This window comes from Vigna angularis, chromosome 5 (assembly GCF_016808095.1).
Source record: "Vigna angularis cultivar LongXiaoDou No.4 chromosome 5, ASM1680809v1, whole genome shotgun sequence".
NCBI classification, from domain to species: Eukaryota; Viridiplantae; Streptophyta; class Magnoliopsida; order Fabales; family Fabaceae; genus Vigna; species Vigna angularis.
The window spans coordinates 4,303,358-4,322,593 of record NC_068974.1 but is presented as its reverse complement, the minus strand read 5'-3'; the positions used below and the strand labels follow the sequence as shown (position 1 = coordinate 4,322,593).

The 19,236-nt window shown below is 34.7% G+C and overlaps 1 protein-coding gene across 1 annotated transcript; it reads right to left on the bottom strand.

The window, feature by feature from the left end:
• Positions 1-393: 393 nt before the first annotated feature.
• Positions 394-5,912, bottom strand: LOC108339712 (uncharacterized). The gene is made up of 12 exons (XM_017576907.2): positions 5,759-5,912; positions 4,881-4,994; positions 4,176-4,286; positions 2,740-2,802; positions 2,495-2,608; positions 2,262-2,411; positions 2,097-2,174; positions 1,792-2,013; positions 1,622-1,708; positions 1,184-1,303; positions 980-1,072; positions 394-790 (listed from the first exon to the last, which is right to left on the bottom strand). The coding sequence occupies exons 1-12, from the start codon at positions 5,834-5,836 to the stop codon at positions 731-733; spliced, it is 1,290 nt and encodes a 429-aa protein (XP_017432396.1). The 5' UTR covers positions 5,837-5,912; the 3' UTR covers positions 394-730.
• Between the last annotated feature and the right edge of the window lie 13,324 nt (positions 5,913-19,236).

The window sequence follows — 19,236 nt, the reverse complement described above, 5'->3', positions numbered from 1 at the left end:
ATGTTTCTAACTATTTTTTGTTATATCCAAGATATATCTTACTATATCTTTTAATGTATTTTTTCAAGAAAGGAATAAAATAATAAATAAAACTGATCAAATGCAAACCGTCTTGTCATAAATTAGAATGGATCATATCTTAAACCAAATAAACTAATTAAAGAATTAAGAAGACCATGGTAATTGGATTAGATAATTTTTCTCTCTAAAATCAATCGAATTCAATTCAATTCATAGACACTCTTAATTTGTATAATTTTCGAGTAAATACATTAAAAGGAAGAAAAACAAATTAAATTGTAACATTTTAATTCCTAAAAAGAAAAAGAGTTAATTTGAAAGGAATGGAAATTCAATACCTATTTGGGGACAAAATTTACATTGCACAATATAAAAACAAAAAATGAAAGTTGAATTACTAAAGATTACACATACAAATATGAGAAATTACTTGTGTTGAATTTCTACAACTCTGGACAAGATTTTAATGATCAACTAAGTACAAACTATAAAGCATCAAAATCTAATCCCCGCAAACATTTTTCAAACAGAATGAAGAGTGCGATAAACTAGCTAAACACTAGCTACAAATTCTACCAGTGAGGGTATATATAAATTTTAACTGGTGTTCGTGAAGTGTGATTGTATCCGTACTAATCTGAATCACTCCATCATCCGAATGTTGAATACTGAAATTTTGTATGAACTTACTCTCTCAAAAATGATTCTGTCAAAGAGATTTCAAAACTTCTCCAAGGACTAGTCCCCATTGAGTCCAATGGCTGCCACCCTGCATTTAGAAAATCAAATTAAAACCTTAAGAAGTGAGATCTTAAGAATGATTCGACTTATAAAACCGATTTATAAGACGAAGTTTGCCTCCACTTATATATTGTTCACTTATATATTGTGGATTTCTCTTATCTCTAGTCGATGTAAGATTTCTATCAGTATTATTGAATGATACAAATGACCTTACTTGACAAAATACAGTAAAAGGCTCTCTAAGAGGTCCATCACACGAAAGCTCACTTGTACTTCCATCAATGAAAGTCCCATCAGCAAAGATCACCTGAGATTGATAAAAGGGTTGATACTGATGACTAGGAGAGTAGAGTAAAACATCCTAAAAGGTTCAAAACTGACAAAAGATGATAGATTGGGGAGACAAATCTGAGTAGACCTCTGATGCATATCCGGCAGTGGTGCCTGCAACTGGTTTGGTATATGAACCGACTGGAGAGCTTCTCTGAACAGCCTCACAGAATGCAAGGAGACGCTCACGGCTTCCTAGCTGGACGGCCTATTGCATTGAAGATGAACTTTATTTTTCATCTTAGTAATTATCATATTTATCAAAGATAAATTGATCAATAAGTACTTACAGAAGAAAATGAAAATGTGAAATGAATCTAACTTCTGCTAAAAGTTATCAACTTACCAGAAGCTGGACTCATTTACAGTGTCATTTTTCTATCCTATAAGTACTTACTGAAAAGTGTATCCAAATAGGACTTAAATAGTTCTCTAATTCATCGATAGTATTTCAACCAGTAACAACTTTTTGCTAGAAATGCAGACAACATTTTATTTAAGAAAACAGAAGATTTAGAAAGAAAACCTGAACTATATCAGAACGGGGTACACGGGGGAGTGGCTGCACTTTATATCCTTTAGATGCCAACACTTCAGCAATCAGGAAGGAACCCTTAAATAGATTAAATAATTGTCTCACTACAAAGCATGAAGAAGAAAAGCACAATCTACTGATTAAAGTGAAGAATTCAGTACCTTGATTGCTTCCCCAACCATTTGAGGTGAAAGAAATAATCCCTGGAAAAAGGCTCGCATGATATCACCTGGAATTGAGCCACAATCCAAGCCAAGTCCAGGTGCAGAAAGACGAGCTGCAGCTGCTTCAACCCATTTTTGCTTCCCAGCAATATATCCACCACATGGTGCAATTGTTCCACCTGGATTCTTGATCAAACTGCCTGCAATCAAATCTGCACCCTGCTACCAATGTACAATATAAATATGTAATACTAAACATACAGGAAATCAACAAAAGCCAAAACTATCAAGTTATCACATACCACCATGGGAGGTTCAATGCTTTCAACAAATTCACCATAGCAATTGTCCACCATGACTGAGCAGCTGGGATTTTGCACCTGTACAAGTATAAAAAGTTACAGCCTTAAAGGAGAATAGCACAGACGAAATAAACTGCAAAGGTACCCCTTATTGTGAAACCTAACCTTGATTATTTTTATTGCTCTTGCTATGTCATTGACACTCAAACTCCGGCGCCATGAATAACCACATGACCGTTGTATGAGGGCACATTTTGTTTTGGGTTTGACAGCACTCATCAGTGAATTCCAATCAAGTCCACCATCCTCAGCAAGCTGGAGCAAAATACCCAAGAAGAGTCTTAGAAAGCAGACTAGTGAATTACAGCCAGAAAAAGTATTAGTATGTAGTGTCATACGGGAACTTCTCGGTACTTCACCCCGAAATCTTGGAGAGAACCCAGTCCACCAGAGTCCCTTTTCCCAATTACTTCCTCTAGTGTGTCATAGGGAGCTCCAGCAACTGCCAAAAGCTGCCAGCTATATCAGTCTAAACCTTGTTCTACTTACAAATACAAGTATTCAACAGAAAAATATTCTACAACGGTATAAGGGTAACTTTTAGCAAATAATGAAAAACAGAGAATGTGATAAACAATGTTACCTCATCTCCAGGCCTCAGGAGGGCAAATAAAGCACATGTGATAGCATGAGTACCTGAGAAGAACTGTTGACAGATGAGAATATTATAAATCATATACCTAGTGCCGTCTAAAACGAATAGATGCATGCAATTTTTTCCCCACAAGTGCTTAGTGTGTTTCTTGAATCTGAACTCATGATATCCTGTTAGGGTATAAGGTGGGAGGTAATGAGAAGGAGAAGAAAGGTAGGAGGAAAGTGAGGCCGAACGATATTGACCGTAAAGGCCGAACAGTGGAAGGCATGGAGAGGTATGGCTGAACGCTAAACGAGGGGGAGCGACCAGGACGAGCGGTAGAAGAGGGGGAGTGACCAGGACGACCAGGCTGAACGGTGGATAATGATAAGGTTTGGAAAGTATATGAGAGAAGAAAGTATAGAAGGAGAAGGGGACCGAACGGTGAGAGAAGGGGACCGAACGGTGAGAGAAGGGGACCGAACGGTGAGAGAAGGGGACCGAACGGTGAGAGAAGGGGACCGAACGGTGAGAGAAGGGGACCGAACGGTGGAAGATGGGGAGAGACCAGGCTGAACGGTAGAAGGCAGGGAGCGACCAGGGCGAACGGTAGAAGGCGGGGAGCGACCAGGCCGAACGGTGGAAGGCCGAGTAGTGGACAACAGGGACCGAGCAGGCCGAACGGTAGAAGGCAAGGAGCGACCAAGCCGATCGGTAGGAGGCGGGGAGCGACCAAGCCGATCAGTTGGAAGCGGGGAGCGTGCGGACCGAACAGTCGGAGGCGGGGAGAGTGCGGACGGAACGGTTGGAGGCAGAGAGCGTGCGAACCGAACGGCTGATAACAGGAGCAACCATACGGAACGGTTGGAAGCAGTGAGGAAGCATCCGAACTGCCACAACAATTGGGATGGACGGGAAATCAATTAGAATAATGAGATAGATATTCTGAGCAGATATTCCGCAAAAGATAATTAGAGTAATCAAGGTCATATCTTAGGGCAATACTCGGTATAAGTAATTATAGTAAATAAAGATAAATATATTCGGTAATTATAGCAAATAGGATTAATTGCTATTATTCAGTACAAGTTGGGCGGGAAATAATTAATATAAATAAAGAGGGAGTCTAGGGTTAAAAGTATGCTTTTGATTATTGAGTTTTGCAAAGGAGGTTATGCTTCAGTATAATTGACAGAGGTTATGCTCCCAATTATTGGTTGACTGAAGGAGGTTATGCTCCCAATTATTGTTTACTTGTGTTTACCCAGATATTACCATCAATAAAAGAGATTCATTCGTCCATTATCATTCTTTCATTATTATATTGCTTGTTGTGAGAGTGTGAGAGGTTGTATTTGGGCTAGTTTACGTACCTGAGTACGTAACATATCCAAAATATATAAGGAAATATCCAAAAAGGAACATATTGGAAAACTAAGAACCTGGGAACGAACAATAGCTGACTCAGCCCCAACAATTTCTGCAAAAGCCTGGTCAAGAGCACCTCGACCCCCAGCTTCATCATGACCATAACCAGTGCTACCACCAAAGTGCTGATAGAACATAAACAATAATCAAATTATTAGGAACTGATTTGAATCCACAACACAGAAAATAACTAATTCTGCAGAAATTATAATGAAAAAGTTTGATATCATGATTGTGTTAACTACCAAGGCTCACAGGCAAATAGAAATTTATATCCAACAAAGATGACAGTGACCAACCATGGTACCACACACGTAAGCTCCTAACAAACAAATTTAGGACAGAGTACTGAGAAACAGAAGTAAACTAATGAGATGATGACTTTGCAGATAAAGCTTTCACTTTCACAGAAATTTATTTTATCCATTTTAGGGGAAGGAGAGTCTTTCATTTCCTCTTTGCTACATATCAGTTACAGTGTAAAGAACTGCAATTTATCTGCACCTTCTGCGATAAGTGTTCAATAATTGAGTGAACTGAATGTCAAATATGGGAGGGCAGAAAAATCATTCCAATGGCTTAAAAGGCATATCTAGCAACAACACTAAAAACAGGTAAAGTAAGTTTTATTAGCCTCAAACCCATGATGGGCATCATATAAAATAATTATTAATACAATAATATTTTAGCATCTTTGCAAACAGGTTATGCAAGCTTACATGAGATCCAACTCGAGCATTCTGAAAAGCTCTAAGGACACGGGTAGTATTGCAGGCAACCAAATTATCCACAGCCCTAAACTCTAAATGTAAGGCATCTACTGCTGTTACAACCTGCACTACAAGAAAAGGAAACCATTTACCATTACTATTCTTTACCAATCCACAAGCATTTTCAGCATGTGAATCAAACACCACTTCAAAATCAGAATTTTTCCTCCAAATAATAAATTAAAGGTTCGTAACACTCTGGGCTCAGAAAACCAGAAGATAATCTCTAAAATTCAGGGAAAGAACATAATATACATATTTTGAGGAATAAAAAGGAATTCAAATCATATGCCACGTGCCCTTTCCATTTAGAAGAAACAAGAATGCAAATTCAAATGTCCATTTCAACTGATCCAAGCAGTTTTGCGCATTCAACAGAAACATTCTCTTTAACATTCTCAGAGAGAAGCGAAAATCTGAATCCTCTAAACCAGCTTTTATTCATTTCCATCACATCGTCAACTCATGAAGTAAACCCCAAAACCAAATTCTTAACTGAAAAAAAAAAGGTTATTCAACCAAAACAGACCTAATTGATTCTCTCCTTCCCACAAATTCCAAACATTTTGTTAAGCTCTACAAAGCCTAGCAACACAATTCATATATCTCAAACTAAAAGGAAAAAACTTCATAATCTTTTTAATCACCCAAAAGAAAAAAAAAAGTATTTTTTTCCGGTTTTTATAATTCCTAAATCTTCCCAAGCCATCCAATGATGCCAAATAGTTCTGGGTTTCAAAAGGTCTAACTTTTTTACAATTCTGAAGGCTTAGAAGGTAAAAAAGTGGTAGAGTGAGAAAATAAGGATGTGGGTGGACAGCACATACCTCTGGAACAAAGGGGTTGGCAATGGCATGATGAGAGTTGATAACATTGAGAGGAATGGAGAGAGGAGAGGTAGCCATTAGAGTGGAAGCTCGAATGGTATAAAGAGGAGAGATAGCCTGCTAAAAGTCATAATATCTAACATTTTTCTTCTAGTTGATAAGTCAAGGTTTCAAAAAAAAAAGAAAAATTATTGAAAATCATTATTATCATTGCCATATTCCCTTTTCTTTGTATGATATCTGTTAAATTTTAATATTTATATTAATTTATAAATTTAATAAATGTATTTAAATACAGGATTATCATTTCTTATTATTGATGTACGCAATTTACAATTTGAATGAAAATAATTTGTGTAAAAAAGAAAAGAAAATATTTATTTTGCGTGTAGTTAATTTTAATGGATATGTAGTCTTTTTTTACATTTTTTTATACTGTTATGTTGCATAAATAAAACAGTTAGTTGATATATGATTAAAAAAATATAAAAGTTTTATAGAAAATGAGAGAATTTTATTATATATTAATAAAACCACATGTGTGCTATCGCGTGTTTGTTTTCTTTGCATATAATAAAACATTATATTAATAGATAATAATATTATAATTTAATCAAGTTAATATACGAAGTAAATTCATATTTATTGTGAGTAAAGAATATTTATTTGTATACATATATTTTTTTAAAAAAATTATATTAATTTTTAAAAAAAAGTAAAATATATTTTTAAATGAGTTTCTTAATTATGTATAAAGCACATCATTTATTTTTTTTTTCAATTTAAAAAAATTGAAAACAAAAAATAACACATTGATAATATATAATGTAGTATAAAAGAATGAATAAATAAGTATAACTCCGTATAACAGTAAAATTTTTCTTAAACTATTTTATTTAATTATTTTATATTTTAATAGAAACTATTTATTATTACATGTCGCACCTGTATCTATGTGTTTTCTAAATATTTGTATAATAACATAAATTGTTAATATTTATAAATTGATTAAGTCGATATAAAATTAATAAATTTATATTCGTTATCAAAGTGAAATATATCTCTATACACAATTATGATGTAAAACAGAAAGTATGATAGATTTATATTATTAAACTTTTCTTTAATTGGGAGACCAAAATTGATGTTTTAGTATAGTTGTTCTATCATTTATAAAAGGTAAATATTTTTATTAATTTATACAATGGAATCCTCTCTGGAGGATTATAGTGAAATCTTCTACGAATGAGACTCGACAGCTTAGTTAAAGTGAATCAGTATAAAAATATTTGTGCACTTACTTTCTTTTTTGTCGAAATGCTTCTTTTACAAAACCTGTTAGATGTGTTTTTATTTCTAAATGTAAGAACCTTCCAAGCTAATCTATTACTATTAAACATAGGAAGTTCTTATAAACTCTGTAGTGTACATTCTGAATAACATGATAAAAGCACTTCTTGATATAATCTTTTATTAGGTAGTGTCTAAGTATTCAAAAGAAAATCGTAAACCTCTGCAACGTGCTATATCAAAAAAGATGATAAAAGAATTTTTCCATTAACACTATTCAATCCCCCCTTCTAGTGTTTGTTAATTACTTCAACAGACACCAACACAAATATGAACACAGACATGGACACAAACACAAGTACGAACATGGATACAAACACTAACATTGACATTTATAAGGATATTAACACAAACACGAAAACGAACACAAATAAAGAAGCAGACATGAACACAACTCTAGTTGATCCAATGTGGGCTTGATTCAACTTGGCTCGAGGTGAGCTGAGTCGACTTTGCCTAAGGTGGGTCATACTTAGCTTTACCTTAGGCAAGCCTAGTATGACTCAATTTGAGGTGGGCCTGACTTTACACTACCTGATGTGAGCCTATGACAACTCGATTGGACGTGTGTCTAAATTAACTTGACTGAGCTTGACATAGATTTGACTTGCCTCAATCCAAGGTGGGTGGTTTAACTCAACTTAGTCCAATGTGGCTTGACTTGATTCAACCTAATGTAAACTTAACTTTATTTGTCCAACATAGACTTGATTCTAATTGGCCTAATGCAGACCCAACTCGACTAGGCTTAAGATGAGTACAACTTGATTTAACTCGACTTAATTGAACTTGAGTAAACCATACTCAACTTGATATATGAAGTATGTCTAATTCGCCTCATCTTGAAGTATGCTCATCTAGACCTTATAAAGACCTGATTTGACTAAACATTTTGTGGGCCTAACTCGACTCAACAACACGATCTAGCCTTATCTAGATGCAACCAAACTTAAATCCAAGCTAAACAACTTGGTTAATTTGGACTTGATTTAACTTTGTCTATATTAACCTAAGACTAACTTGAATAAACCAATCTATCAACTTTGTTTCAGGACTTTTGTTGTCATTTTAGTCTAGACTTTTTTTATATGAGCTTTCTAGTCATATAATTTCTTTTGTCCCCATTCATGTACGTCTTTTTGTTGTCATTTTAATCCTGTGGACTTTTTTTTAGTTTTCTAGTCATATAACTTTTTTGTCCCCATTCATGTACGTCTTGATCAACATGGTATATTTGATCAAATTGACAGATTTACCAAAAGTAAATGATCGAAACAAATTTTTAAAAAACATTGTAATAATATTTCCAGCCGTAAACATTCCCGTAACTTAGAATTTAAGTTATGTCGTGTTCGCATGAACGGATGACACTGTTCATGCGAAATTGCGAGCGATGAATTCAGTACGATGTGTTGTTCGTTTGAGAGGATTATGAGGGATCAGCGACGATGGATTTAGAGGATTCATCGAATTTTTGTCACCCGCGTATGAGAAGAGATTTGCGCGGATTGTAAGCGAAAAGCCATGTATGCCCTAGTCCTATTTGCTAAATTCCATCCCTGTATATGAATTTACCATTTACAACCGATTCCCTAGCACAGTGCAGTAAGCAGAACCGATTCGAAGGGGTTAATATTAAAAAATTTGATAACATCAGGCTTTTACCTTTACTATTGTACATGCACGAGAGTTCTTGGGTTGGCGTGGTGGCGTGCTTACAGAAATATTCCTGAAGCTTTCCTTAGCTAATGTTACCTTGCTTCATACAACCATTCAACAGCAAAGATTCCTGCAGCCAGACACAATGAAAGTGCAGTATGAATATCAAAGTGCCATTGACCAGAAGACGGACTTCATATATGTAGTTGCTAGTGGGTAGGTCATTTTATTTATTAAGTGATCAGAAGCATAATATATTGGTTGCTAGTGTTGAAAGTTGTGTGCGAAGGGAGCCTTGTTGGCTGTTTTGCTGAGTCGACGAAGACAAAGTGGTGAGGTTAGTAAGATAGTGTGATGTATGTCCAAGCACATATTGTTGGTTTTCATTTGCAGGGTTGTAGACGGGGAGGAAGAAGGACGTTGTGCGTGTTGATGGCATGAAGAAGCTGTGGGTTGAAGAGGAATATGAATCCGCGTGTTTGAGAGATGAAGAAGACGATGAACAGTACGCATAGGGTGGCCTAATCGGTTACAGAAGAAGGACGTTGTGCGTGTTGATGGCATGAAGAAGCTGCGGGTTAAAGATGAAGATGAATCTGCGTGTTTAGGAGGTGAAGAAGACGATGAATAGTAGGAAGAGGGTGGCGTAATCGGTTACAGCAAAGAAGTATGCGGTTATAATGGTATGAAGTTATGCGGTTACAGTGGTATTCAGTTACCTCAAAGGGGTATCCGGTTACACGGCAAGGAAAATTTTTGCAAATTTGGTTACGGGGAGGGGTGAGTGGTTGTGTGGTGAACAGAAGCTTAGCAAACGGTCTTCTTCTTAGGCAATGAGAAGGTTTCTTTGTGTCTTTCTTCCCTTTTTCTTTATCTATGTTTGATATATGAAGTAATTACGTGTGAACTATTTTGATTGTTCTATATTGAACCCTAGGATAGAAAACATGTTTATATCTACTTGGGATTTTTTCTGATTGTATTGCAGGTGAGGGTTCGGGTATGCATTACTTTCACCCTTCGCACACAGACACTATGCATATCATGAGTGAGACCCTATACCCGGGTCTGAGCGCAACTTAGAATTAGAGGAGTTGTGTAGCGGTGTCACTCTAGGACATACTGTAACACCCCAAATAATTTAAAGGGTATTACTGGTAGTAAAGACTAAATTAATTTGATATCTGATATAAACAATCAAACTTTATTTCAATTCTTCCAAAGTACAGTTCCAAACTTACAAACTTTAAATAATATAGTCTTCACCACTTCACATAAATTCAAAATTAAACTTATAAGTCTTACACAACATATTTTTCCAATGCAAATTTATTCTTTTTACAAAAAAATCCCTGAAAGTTTTTCCCCGCATCTCTCTCATCATCTCTAAGCTTTTTCAACCGCATCTACAACATTATCTGCTCATATATAACATGAGTTATATGATCATAGCACAAACAAATAAGGGTAAGCCAACCATATCATACAATCATTAAACTTACTTATAATATAAATGTTTCAATCATGTATTTCTGCAATTTATAAATACCATTATCCCGATGTCATTAATTCATCATCTTTCTCATTTTCATAAACCTTCCAAGTATACCATGCTTACTCACGAAGCCTTATGGTCAGACTGCTCTTTGCCTGCTTCCTTAAGCCCTACCTGTATACTATGTCTTACTTTCTGAAGCCTTATGGTCAGACCCCTCTCTGCCTGCTTCTATAAAACTTACGAATCATATGTTTATGTCAAAGCCTTATGGTCAGACCACTCTCTGCCTGCTTTCATAAACCTCAAGTGTTACTTTGCTCACATCAAGCTCCCATGATATAAACCGAACATACTACTCCCAGTAGTAAACATCATTTCATAAGTAATGATTTCTTATATTCACTCCAACATTTCATAAAATCAATAATTCATACCCTCTTATCCACCTAACTAAATCATGTTCATTCTTTAATCATAAATTGACAATAACCCGTTTTGGTGTCAATAAATTAAACATATTACCAGATATCATACTTCATATTATAAACTTATTTTTCTCATAACGAGTATAACTCAACATATTTTCACCAATCAAAGGTCATAGATCAGCCAAAATACATCAACATATCTTAGGAACTACATATTAAAGTTTGGGCTCAATGTAAAGGTAAATGAAATATATATGAAGTTTTTACCATGATAACTTAAGAACAAAAATATAGTGTTCATCATACATTTCAAAATTTCGAAATTTATTTCTCAACACATAGACTTCTAATTACGAATCCAAACGGTCAAATTATAGTAATATATCTTAGGAACCATATATCAAATTTTCAGGTTGATCTAACGGTCAAATAGAACAGAATCTATATTTTACCGAGAGGACTCAGTAACACAATAACAGGGGTAATTAATTTACTCAAACATGCAAAACTTATTTCTCCAAGTACAGACTCTTAATTAATGATCCGAACGGTCAAAGTGAAGAAATAGGTCTTAGGATTCATATATTAAAATTTTAGCTAAATCCAACGGTAAAAGCAATTAAAAGGAATGTTTTACCACAGTAACTCAAAAATAAGAAAAATTATAATCATGAAAACTAAATTTACACAAGTGAATAGATAACTACCATTACCAAAATTTTAACATGTTCATAACTCATATTCATGATCATAATATGTATAAATATCATATGTAAGAAAGGATTTGCTCCCCTACCATCAAAATAATCTTAATATAAAAATTCGGGGGAAACAAGAAGTTGAATCTGGTAGAGCCTGTTAGACAACTTCCCATCCTTCCAGAAAGATGCAATAAAAAAAATAGATAAAACAATAAAATTTCTGGGGAAACAAGAAGTTGAATCTGGTAGAGCCGGTTAGACAACTTCTCATCCTTCCAAAAATACAATATAAATAAGAAATAAAAGGTCTAGGGAAACAAGAAGTTGAATCTGGCAGAGTCGATTAGACAACTTCTCGTCCTTCCAAAATACAATATAAAGAGATAAGAAACAATAAAAGCTCTAGGGAAACAAGAAGTTGAATCTGGCAGAGCCGGTTAGACAACTTCTCATCCTTCCAAAATTGCAAAAGAAATAACTAAATGTTCTAAGTAACAATAACGTACAATTAACATAAGAGAATCAACATCACGTTTTACAACCATGAAACTTGGGTCTCATCAGAGAAGCATGTTCTCATTCAAAATCCAAGATCATCCAGAAACAAAATACTCCATATTCAGGATTTAGAATTAGACAAAAGCAAAGTATTATATACTCAAGATTCAAGAGTAGCTTCCTTACCTCTATTACAGACTTAATCTCCTCGTTCCCCAAAAACTTCCAGAATGTCCCCTTTGCAACTAGAAATTCTTCCAACTCTCTTCTCTAAAATTTTTCTAAGTTTTTGGTGTAAATTTTCAGCCTTCCCCCCTTGGCTATTTATAGAAAAAAAATTTACTATTCATTTTATTATTACAAAAATAATTTTTTATTCACAATTTGATGAATTCTGATCTCTTATGACTCAAGGCAACGTGGAATACTTATCCCTTCTACAAATTAATAATTTTTTTTTACTATTTACTTTTTACTATTCACATTTTACTATTCACTTTTTACTATTTTTTTTAATCTAGTATCTGAATTACAAATATTTTCAGGATCTTACACATATTTCCTGTTTGGCTATCGTGAGAACTCCAACTAGAGTCTGTTCTCTTCATTTGTGTCTCCGCATCTAGTTGATTACTCTGACTGTTGTGGAGGTACAATGAAAAGAGCCATAGCTCTGGTGGCCTTGATTTAAGCATTAGGGAGCTATCCTTGTGAGTACATATATTTGGTCTTAGAACTTTAGACATCCAACCTCTAATAAGGCACGAAAGGGAGATTATTTGTTTAAGATTGTCTTTCATTCTTCTTTCTATTTTACAATAAATGTGTCATATTTCTTTTGATAAAAAAAATATAAATATGAAGATAAATAAATAAAATTTGAATTCATAATTAATTTACTTACTATATCATTCTAAAAAATAAACAAAAAATTAGATTTCCTTAAATAAAAAATATTTTTGGGGCATGAAAAATCTTTGGAAAAAAAAAATGAAAATTGCAAATATTTTAGAGCAATATAAATCATCGTTTATAATACATCATTTTTTTTATACAAGTAAAATGCGAATTGTTGTTATCCTTCAAAAAAAAATAAGTTTGATAAAACATTTTTGTTTTAAACATGCAATATTTTCCTTTCTAATGAAATTTAATTTTTCTCACATGTGTATATTTATTTTTCTTAAATTTAAAACATTAATTTTTTTTTTTAAAAAAACTCTGAAATCATATTTCTAAGCCTTTGCTTGAGTCTGTTTTCATAAAAAAAAAATTTCAAGAAAAAAGAGGGTCATCAAAAATTAGAATTTTAAAAAAAATATAAAATGTGGAAATTGTGCTTTCTAGGCCGGTATTTTTTTGATGACCCTCTTTTGAACAATAAAAATTTTGAACAATAAAAATTCTAATTTTTGATGACCCTCTTTTTTCTTGAAATTTTTTTTTTTATGAAAACAGACTCAAGCAAAGGCTTAGAAATATGATTTCAGAGTTTTTTTAAAAAAAAAATTTAATGTTTTAAATTTAAGAAAAATAAATATACACATGTGAGAAAAATTAAATTTCATTAGAAAGGAAAATATTGCATGTTTAAAACAAAAATGTTTTATCAAACTTATTTTTTTTTGAAGGATAACAACAATTCGCATTTTACTTGTATAAAAAAAATGATGTATTATAAACGATGATTTATATTGCTCTAAAATATTTGCAATTTTCATTTTTTTTTCCAAAGATTTTTCATGCCCCAAAAATATTTTTTATTTAAGGAAATCTAATTTTTTGTTTATTTTTTAGAATGATATAGTAAGTAAATTAATTATGAATTCAAATTTTATTTATTTATCTTCATATTTTTTTTATATTTTTTTTATCAAAAGAAATATGACACATTTATTGTAAAATAGAAAGAAGAATGAAAGACAATCTTAAACAAATAATCTCCCTTTCGTGCCTTATTAGAGGTTGGATGTCTAAAGTTCTAAGACCAAATATATGTACTCACAAGGATAGCTCCCTAATGCTTAAATCAAGGCCACCAGAGCTATGGCTCTTTTCATTGTACCTCCACAACAGTCAGAGTAATCAACTAGATGCGGAGACACAAATGAAGAGAACAGACTCTAGTTGGAGTTCTCACGATAGCCAAACAGGAAATATGTGTAAGATCCTGAAAATATTTGTAATTCAGATACTAGATTAAAAAAAAATAGTAAAAAATGAATAGTAAAATGTCAATACTAAAAAGTGAATAGTAAAAAAAATTATTAATTTGTTGAAGGAATAAGTATTCCACGTTGCCTTCATTCATAAGAGATCATAATTCATCAAATTGTGAATAAAAAATTATTTTTATAATAATAAAATGAATAGTAAAAATGAATAGTAAATTTTTTTTGTATAAATAGCCAAGGGGGGAAGACTGAAAATTTACACCAAAAACTTAGAAAAATTTTAGAGAAGAGAGTTGGAAGAATTTCTAGTTGCAAAGGGGACATTCTAGAAGTTTTTAGGGAACGAGGAGATTAAGTCTCTAATAGAGGTAAGGGAAGCTACTCTTGAATCTTAAGTATATAATACTTTGCTTTTGTCTAATTCTAAATCTTGAATATGGAGTATTTTGTTTCTGGATGATCTTGAATTTTGAATGAGAACATGCTTCTGTGATGAGACCCAAGTTTGATGGTTGTAAAACGTGATGTTGATTCTGTTATGCTAATTGTACGTTATTGTTACTTAGAACATTTAGTTATTTCTTTTGTTATTTTGGAAGGATGAGAAGTTGTCTAACCGGCTCTGCCAGATTCAACTTCTTGTTTCCCCAGAGCTTTTATTGTTTCTTATCTCTTTATATTGTATTTTGGAAGAACGAGAAGTTATCTAACCGGCTCTGCCAGATTCAACTTCTTATTTCCCCAGACCTTTTATTTCTTATTTCTATTGTATTTTTGGAAGGATGAGAAGTTGTCTAACCGGCTCTGCCAGATTCAACTTCTTGTTTCCCCAAAAATTTTATTGTTTTATCTATTTTTTTTTATTGCATCTTTCTGGAAGGATGGAAAGTTGTCTAACCGGCTCTGCCAGATTCAACTTCTTGTTTCCCCTGAATTTTTATATTAACATTATTTTGATGGTAGGGGAGCAAATCCTTTCTTACATATGATATTTATACATATTATGATCATGAATATGAGTTATGACATATTAAAATTTTGGTAATGGTAGTTATCTATTCACTTGTGTAAATTTAGTTTTCATGATTATAATTTTTCTTATTTTCGAGTTACTGTGGTAAAACATTCCTTTTAATTGCTTTTACCGTTGGATTTAGCTAAAATTTTAATATATGAATCCTAAGACTTATTTCTTCACTTTGACCGTTCGGATCATTAATTAAGAGTCTGTACTTGAAGAAATAAGTTCTGCATGTTTGAGTAAATTAATTACCCCTATTATTGTGTTACTGAGTCCTCTCGGTAAAATATAGATTCTATTCTATTTGACCGTTAGATCAACCTGAAAATTTGATATATGATTCCTAAGATATATTACTATAATTTGACCGTTCGGATTCGTAATTAGAAGTCTATGTGTTGAGAAATAAATTTCAAAATTTTGAAATGTATGATGAACACTATATTTTTGTTCTTAAGTTATCATGATAAAAACTTCATATATATTTCATTTACCTTTACATTGAGCCCAAACTTTAATATGTAGTTCCTAAGATATGTTGATGTATTTTGGCTGATCTATGACCTTTAATTGGTGAAAATATGTTGAGTTATACTCGTTATGGGAAAAATGAGTTTATAATATGAAGTATGATATATGGTAATATGTTTAATTTGTTGACACCAAAACGGGTTATTGTCAATTTATGATTAAAGAATGAACATGATTGAGTTAGGTGGATAAGAGGGTATGAATTATTGATTTTATGAAATGTCTGAGTGGATATAAGAAATCATTACTTATGAAATGATGTTTACTATTGGGAGTAGTATGTTCGATTTATACCATGGGAGCTTGGTTTGAGCAAAGTAACACCTGAGGTTTATGAAAGCAGACAGAGAGTGGTCTGACCATAAGCCTTTGACATAAACATATGATTCATAAGTTTTATAGAGGCAAGCAGAGAGGGGTCTGACCATAAGGCTTCACAAAGTAAGACATAGTATACAGGTAGGGCTTAAGGAAGCAGGCAGAGAGCAGTCTAACCATAAGGCTTCGTGAGTAAGCATGGTATACTTGGAAGGTTTATGAAAATGAGAAAGATGATGAATTAATGATATTGAATATAGTGAAAAACTATATTTAAATTAATCCCTCTTGTGTAAAATACACACATAGGGTTCTCTATTTATAATAGAAGAAATATGGGCTAAGCCCAAAATACAAATGAGAAATAATAACAAACCAACTAAAAGATAAAAGATAATATATCTAACACTCCCCCTCAAGCTGGAGCATACAAATTGTATGAACTAAGCTTGGAATAGATGAACTCAGTGTTAAACTAGATGATTTGTCTTCAAGAGTGTGAGGCAAACATAGATGAACTAACAGCACCTTGTGAAACTTCAACTTCAAAAGTGGATGAAGGAAAGCAGTGGTGGACAATGACAATCTGCAAGGACTGATTCTCAATCAATGATGGATGAGTGACGGGATCAACAGTGGTAGCTGAAAGCTAAGAGCTACAAAACTGCAGGGACTACACAATTCTCATCAATGATGGATGGGTGACGGGATCAACAGTAGTAGTTGAAATCTACAAAACTGCAGGGACTACACCCATATATATGTGACTTGACTTGCAGTGTCTTGGAAACGTACTCCCCCTCAGTGTGAACGGCAGAAATGTGGAATATCACAGTTGCTGGACCACTAAAACAAAACAAAATATTAAGCCCAAGTGGTGATACTTAGCCGTGTATCAATGGAAAATCGGGCTAAACTCTAGCCCAAGAAGAACTGACGCAGTTGTGTCTGTCTGAGGCAGTAGCGACTACAGCGGCGGTTGACTGCAATAAAACTGTAGGGACTAAATTGCCATCACTAACTGATGGGGCCTGTAGTGGCTGGAAGCGACAAAACTACAGGGACTGCCATCACTAACTGATGAGGTGATGGGGGCCTACAGTTGTTGGAAGCATACGGCGCCTGGACAGCGGCAAACGGCGCCTGGACAGCGGCAAACGGCGCCTGGACAGCGGCAAACGGCGCCTGGACAGCGGCAAACGGCGCCGAACAGCGGCAAACAGTGCCGAACAGCGGCAAACAGTGCCAAACAGCGGCAAACAGTGCCGAACAGCGGCAAAAGACGCCTGGACAGCGGAAAAAGACGCCTGGACAGCGGAAAAACGGCGCCGAACAGCGGCAAAACGGCGCTGGAAAAACGAAGATGGCAGCAATGGCTGCTCTGAGGGTCTGAACAGAGAGAGGAGGTCCAGACGACGGCTATGGAGGAGTCGCGGAGACTTTCCGGTGGCCAGAGGGCGGCGCGTGAGCTGTACGCGCCTGTTCGCAGCGAACATAGAAGCGGCGCGTGGCGGAGCGTGGGAAAGAATCAGACGCCGGCACCGGTGGGGTTGGTCGTCGCGTGAAGAGGCGAACCAGATCCAGTGGTCCCCGGACGGAACTGTGACGGTGGCCGGCGACAAGGCGGCGGCGGACTGGTCGGAAAGAAGCGCTGCGTGGCGGCGCGTGACTGAGAGGTGGCTCTCGAAACCGGCGTGGTTGGCCGTCGCTCGAAGAGACGGTCCAGATCCGCAGGTCATCCGTCGAATCTGTGACGGTGGCCGGCGGCGGCAGCGGCGGCGACGGTGGCCGGAGTTAGCAGTGACGGCAGCGGAAAGTGGCGGCGACAGCAGTGGCACACTGGGTCTGGACTGGTGCTGACTGTGGCAGAGATTTAAGAAGAAAAATGGACTGCCCACTGAAATTTTAGGGGCTGCCGGCGGCCATGGCGGCCGGCCGCCGACAGACAATAGAGACCACCAGAAGAGGATCAGAGAACTTGCTCTGATACCATATTGAATATAGTGAAAAACTATATTTAAATTAATCCCTCTTGTGTAAAATACACACATAGGGTTCTCTATTTATAATAGAAGAAATATGGGCTAAGCCCAAAATACAAATGAGAAATAATAACAAACCAACTAAAAGATAAAAGATAATATATCTAACAAATGACATCGGGATAATGGTATTTATAAATTGCAGAAATATATGATTGAAACATTTATATTATAAGTAAGTTTAATGATTGTATGATATGGTTGGCTTACCCTTATTTGTTTGTGCTATGATAATATAACTCATGTTATATGTGAGCAGATAATGTTGCAGATGCGGTTGAAAAAGCTTGGAGATGATGAGAGAGATGCGGGGAAAAACTTTCAGGGATTTTTTTGTAAAAAGAATAAATTTGCATTGATAAAATATGTTGTGTAAAACTTATAAGTTTAATTTCGAATTTATGTTAAGTGGTGAAGACTATATTATTTAAAGTTTATAAGTTTGGAACTATACTTTGGAAGAATTGAAATAAAGTTTGATCTTTTATATCAGATATCAAATTAATTTAGTCTTTACTACCAGTAATACCCTTTAAATTATTTGGGGTGTTACATTGTGGTATCAGAGCAATGGTTTTCAAAAATCTTTTGGGGCTGTGGGAAGTGAACTTGTTTTATTGTTTATGGTGAGAATGACTATTTTATGAAGTTCATATGATATGCCAAATTTTATTATTATTAATTTTTTTGAAGAAATCACTTGAATCTTGACAAAAATGCAACAACAACAAGTTGATCAAGTTCCTCAAAATCATTCTAACTTGAATGACTTCTTAAGGCATAATCCTACTAAGTTTAATGATGAGGCTATGAATTGAGAGAGCTTTAAGATAAGGTTCTTCGAAAAATATTTTCCAAACAGTGCAAAATTCGCAAGGGAGGCAGAGTTTTTGACTTTACAACAAAGAAGGCTATCAGTATAAGAGTACGTGATAAAATTTAGCTATCTCTCGAGATTTTACACCCAGAATATTACAGAAGAATGGAGATGTCGAAAATTCAAGGGAGGACTAAGGCATGAACTAAAGAAGGTACTTATGCCATTAGATATACAAGAGTTTTCAGCATTGGTAGAAAAAGCCAGAAGGATAGAATTGCTGGAGGTTGATCCAAATAGGGTTTCTAGACTTTCAAAGGGAGAATCTTCAATGAAATTCAACAAAAAGCCTTATGAAAGACCACAACTTTCCTATCGAGGAACAGTGAAGTGTTTTGAGTGTGGAGGAACACATTTCAAACGTGACTGTCCTACACTTAT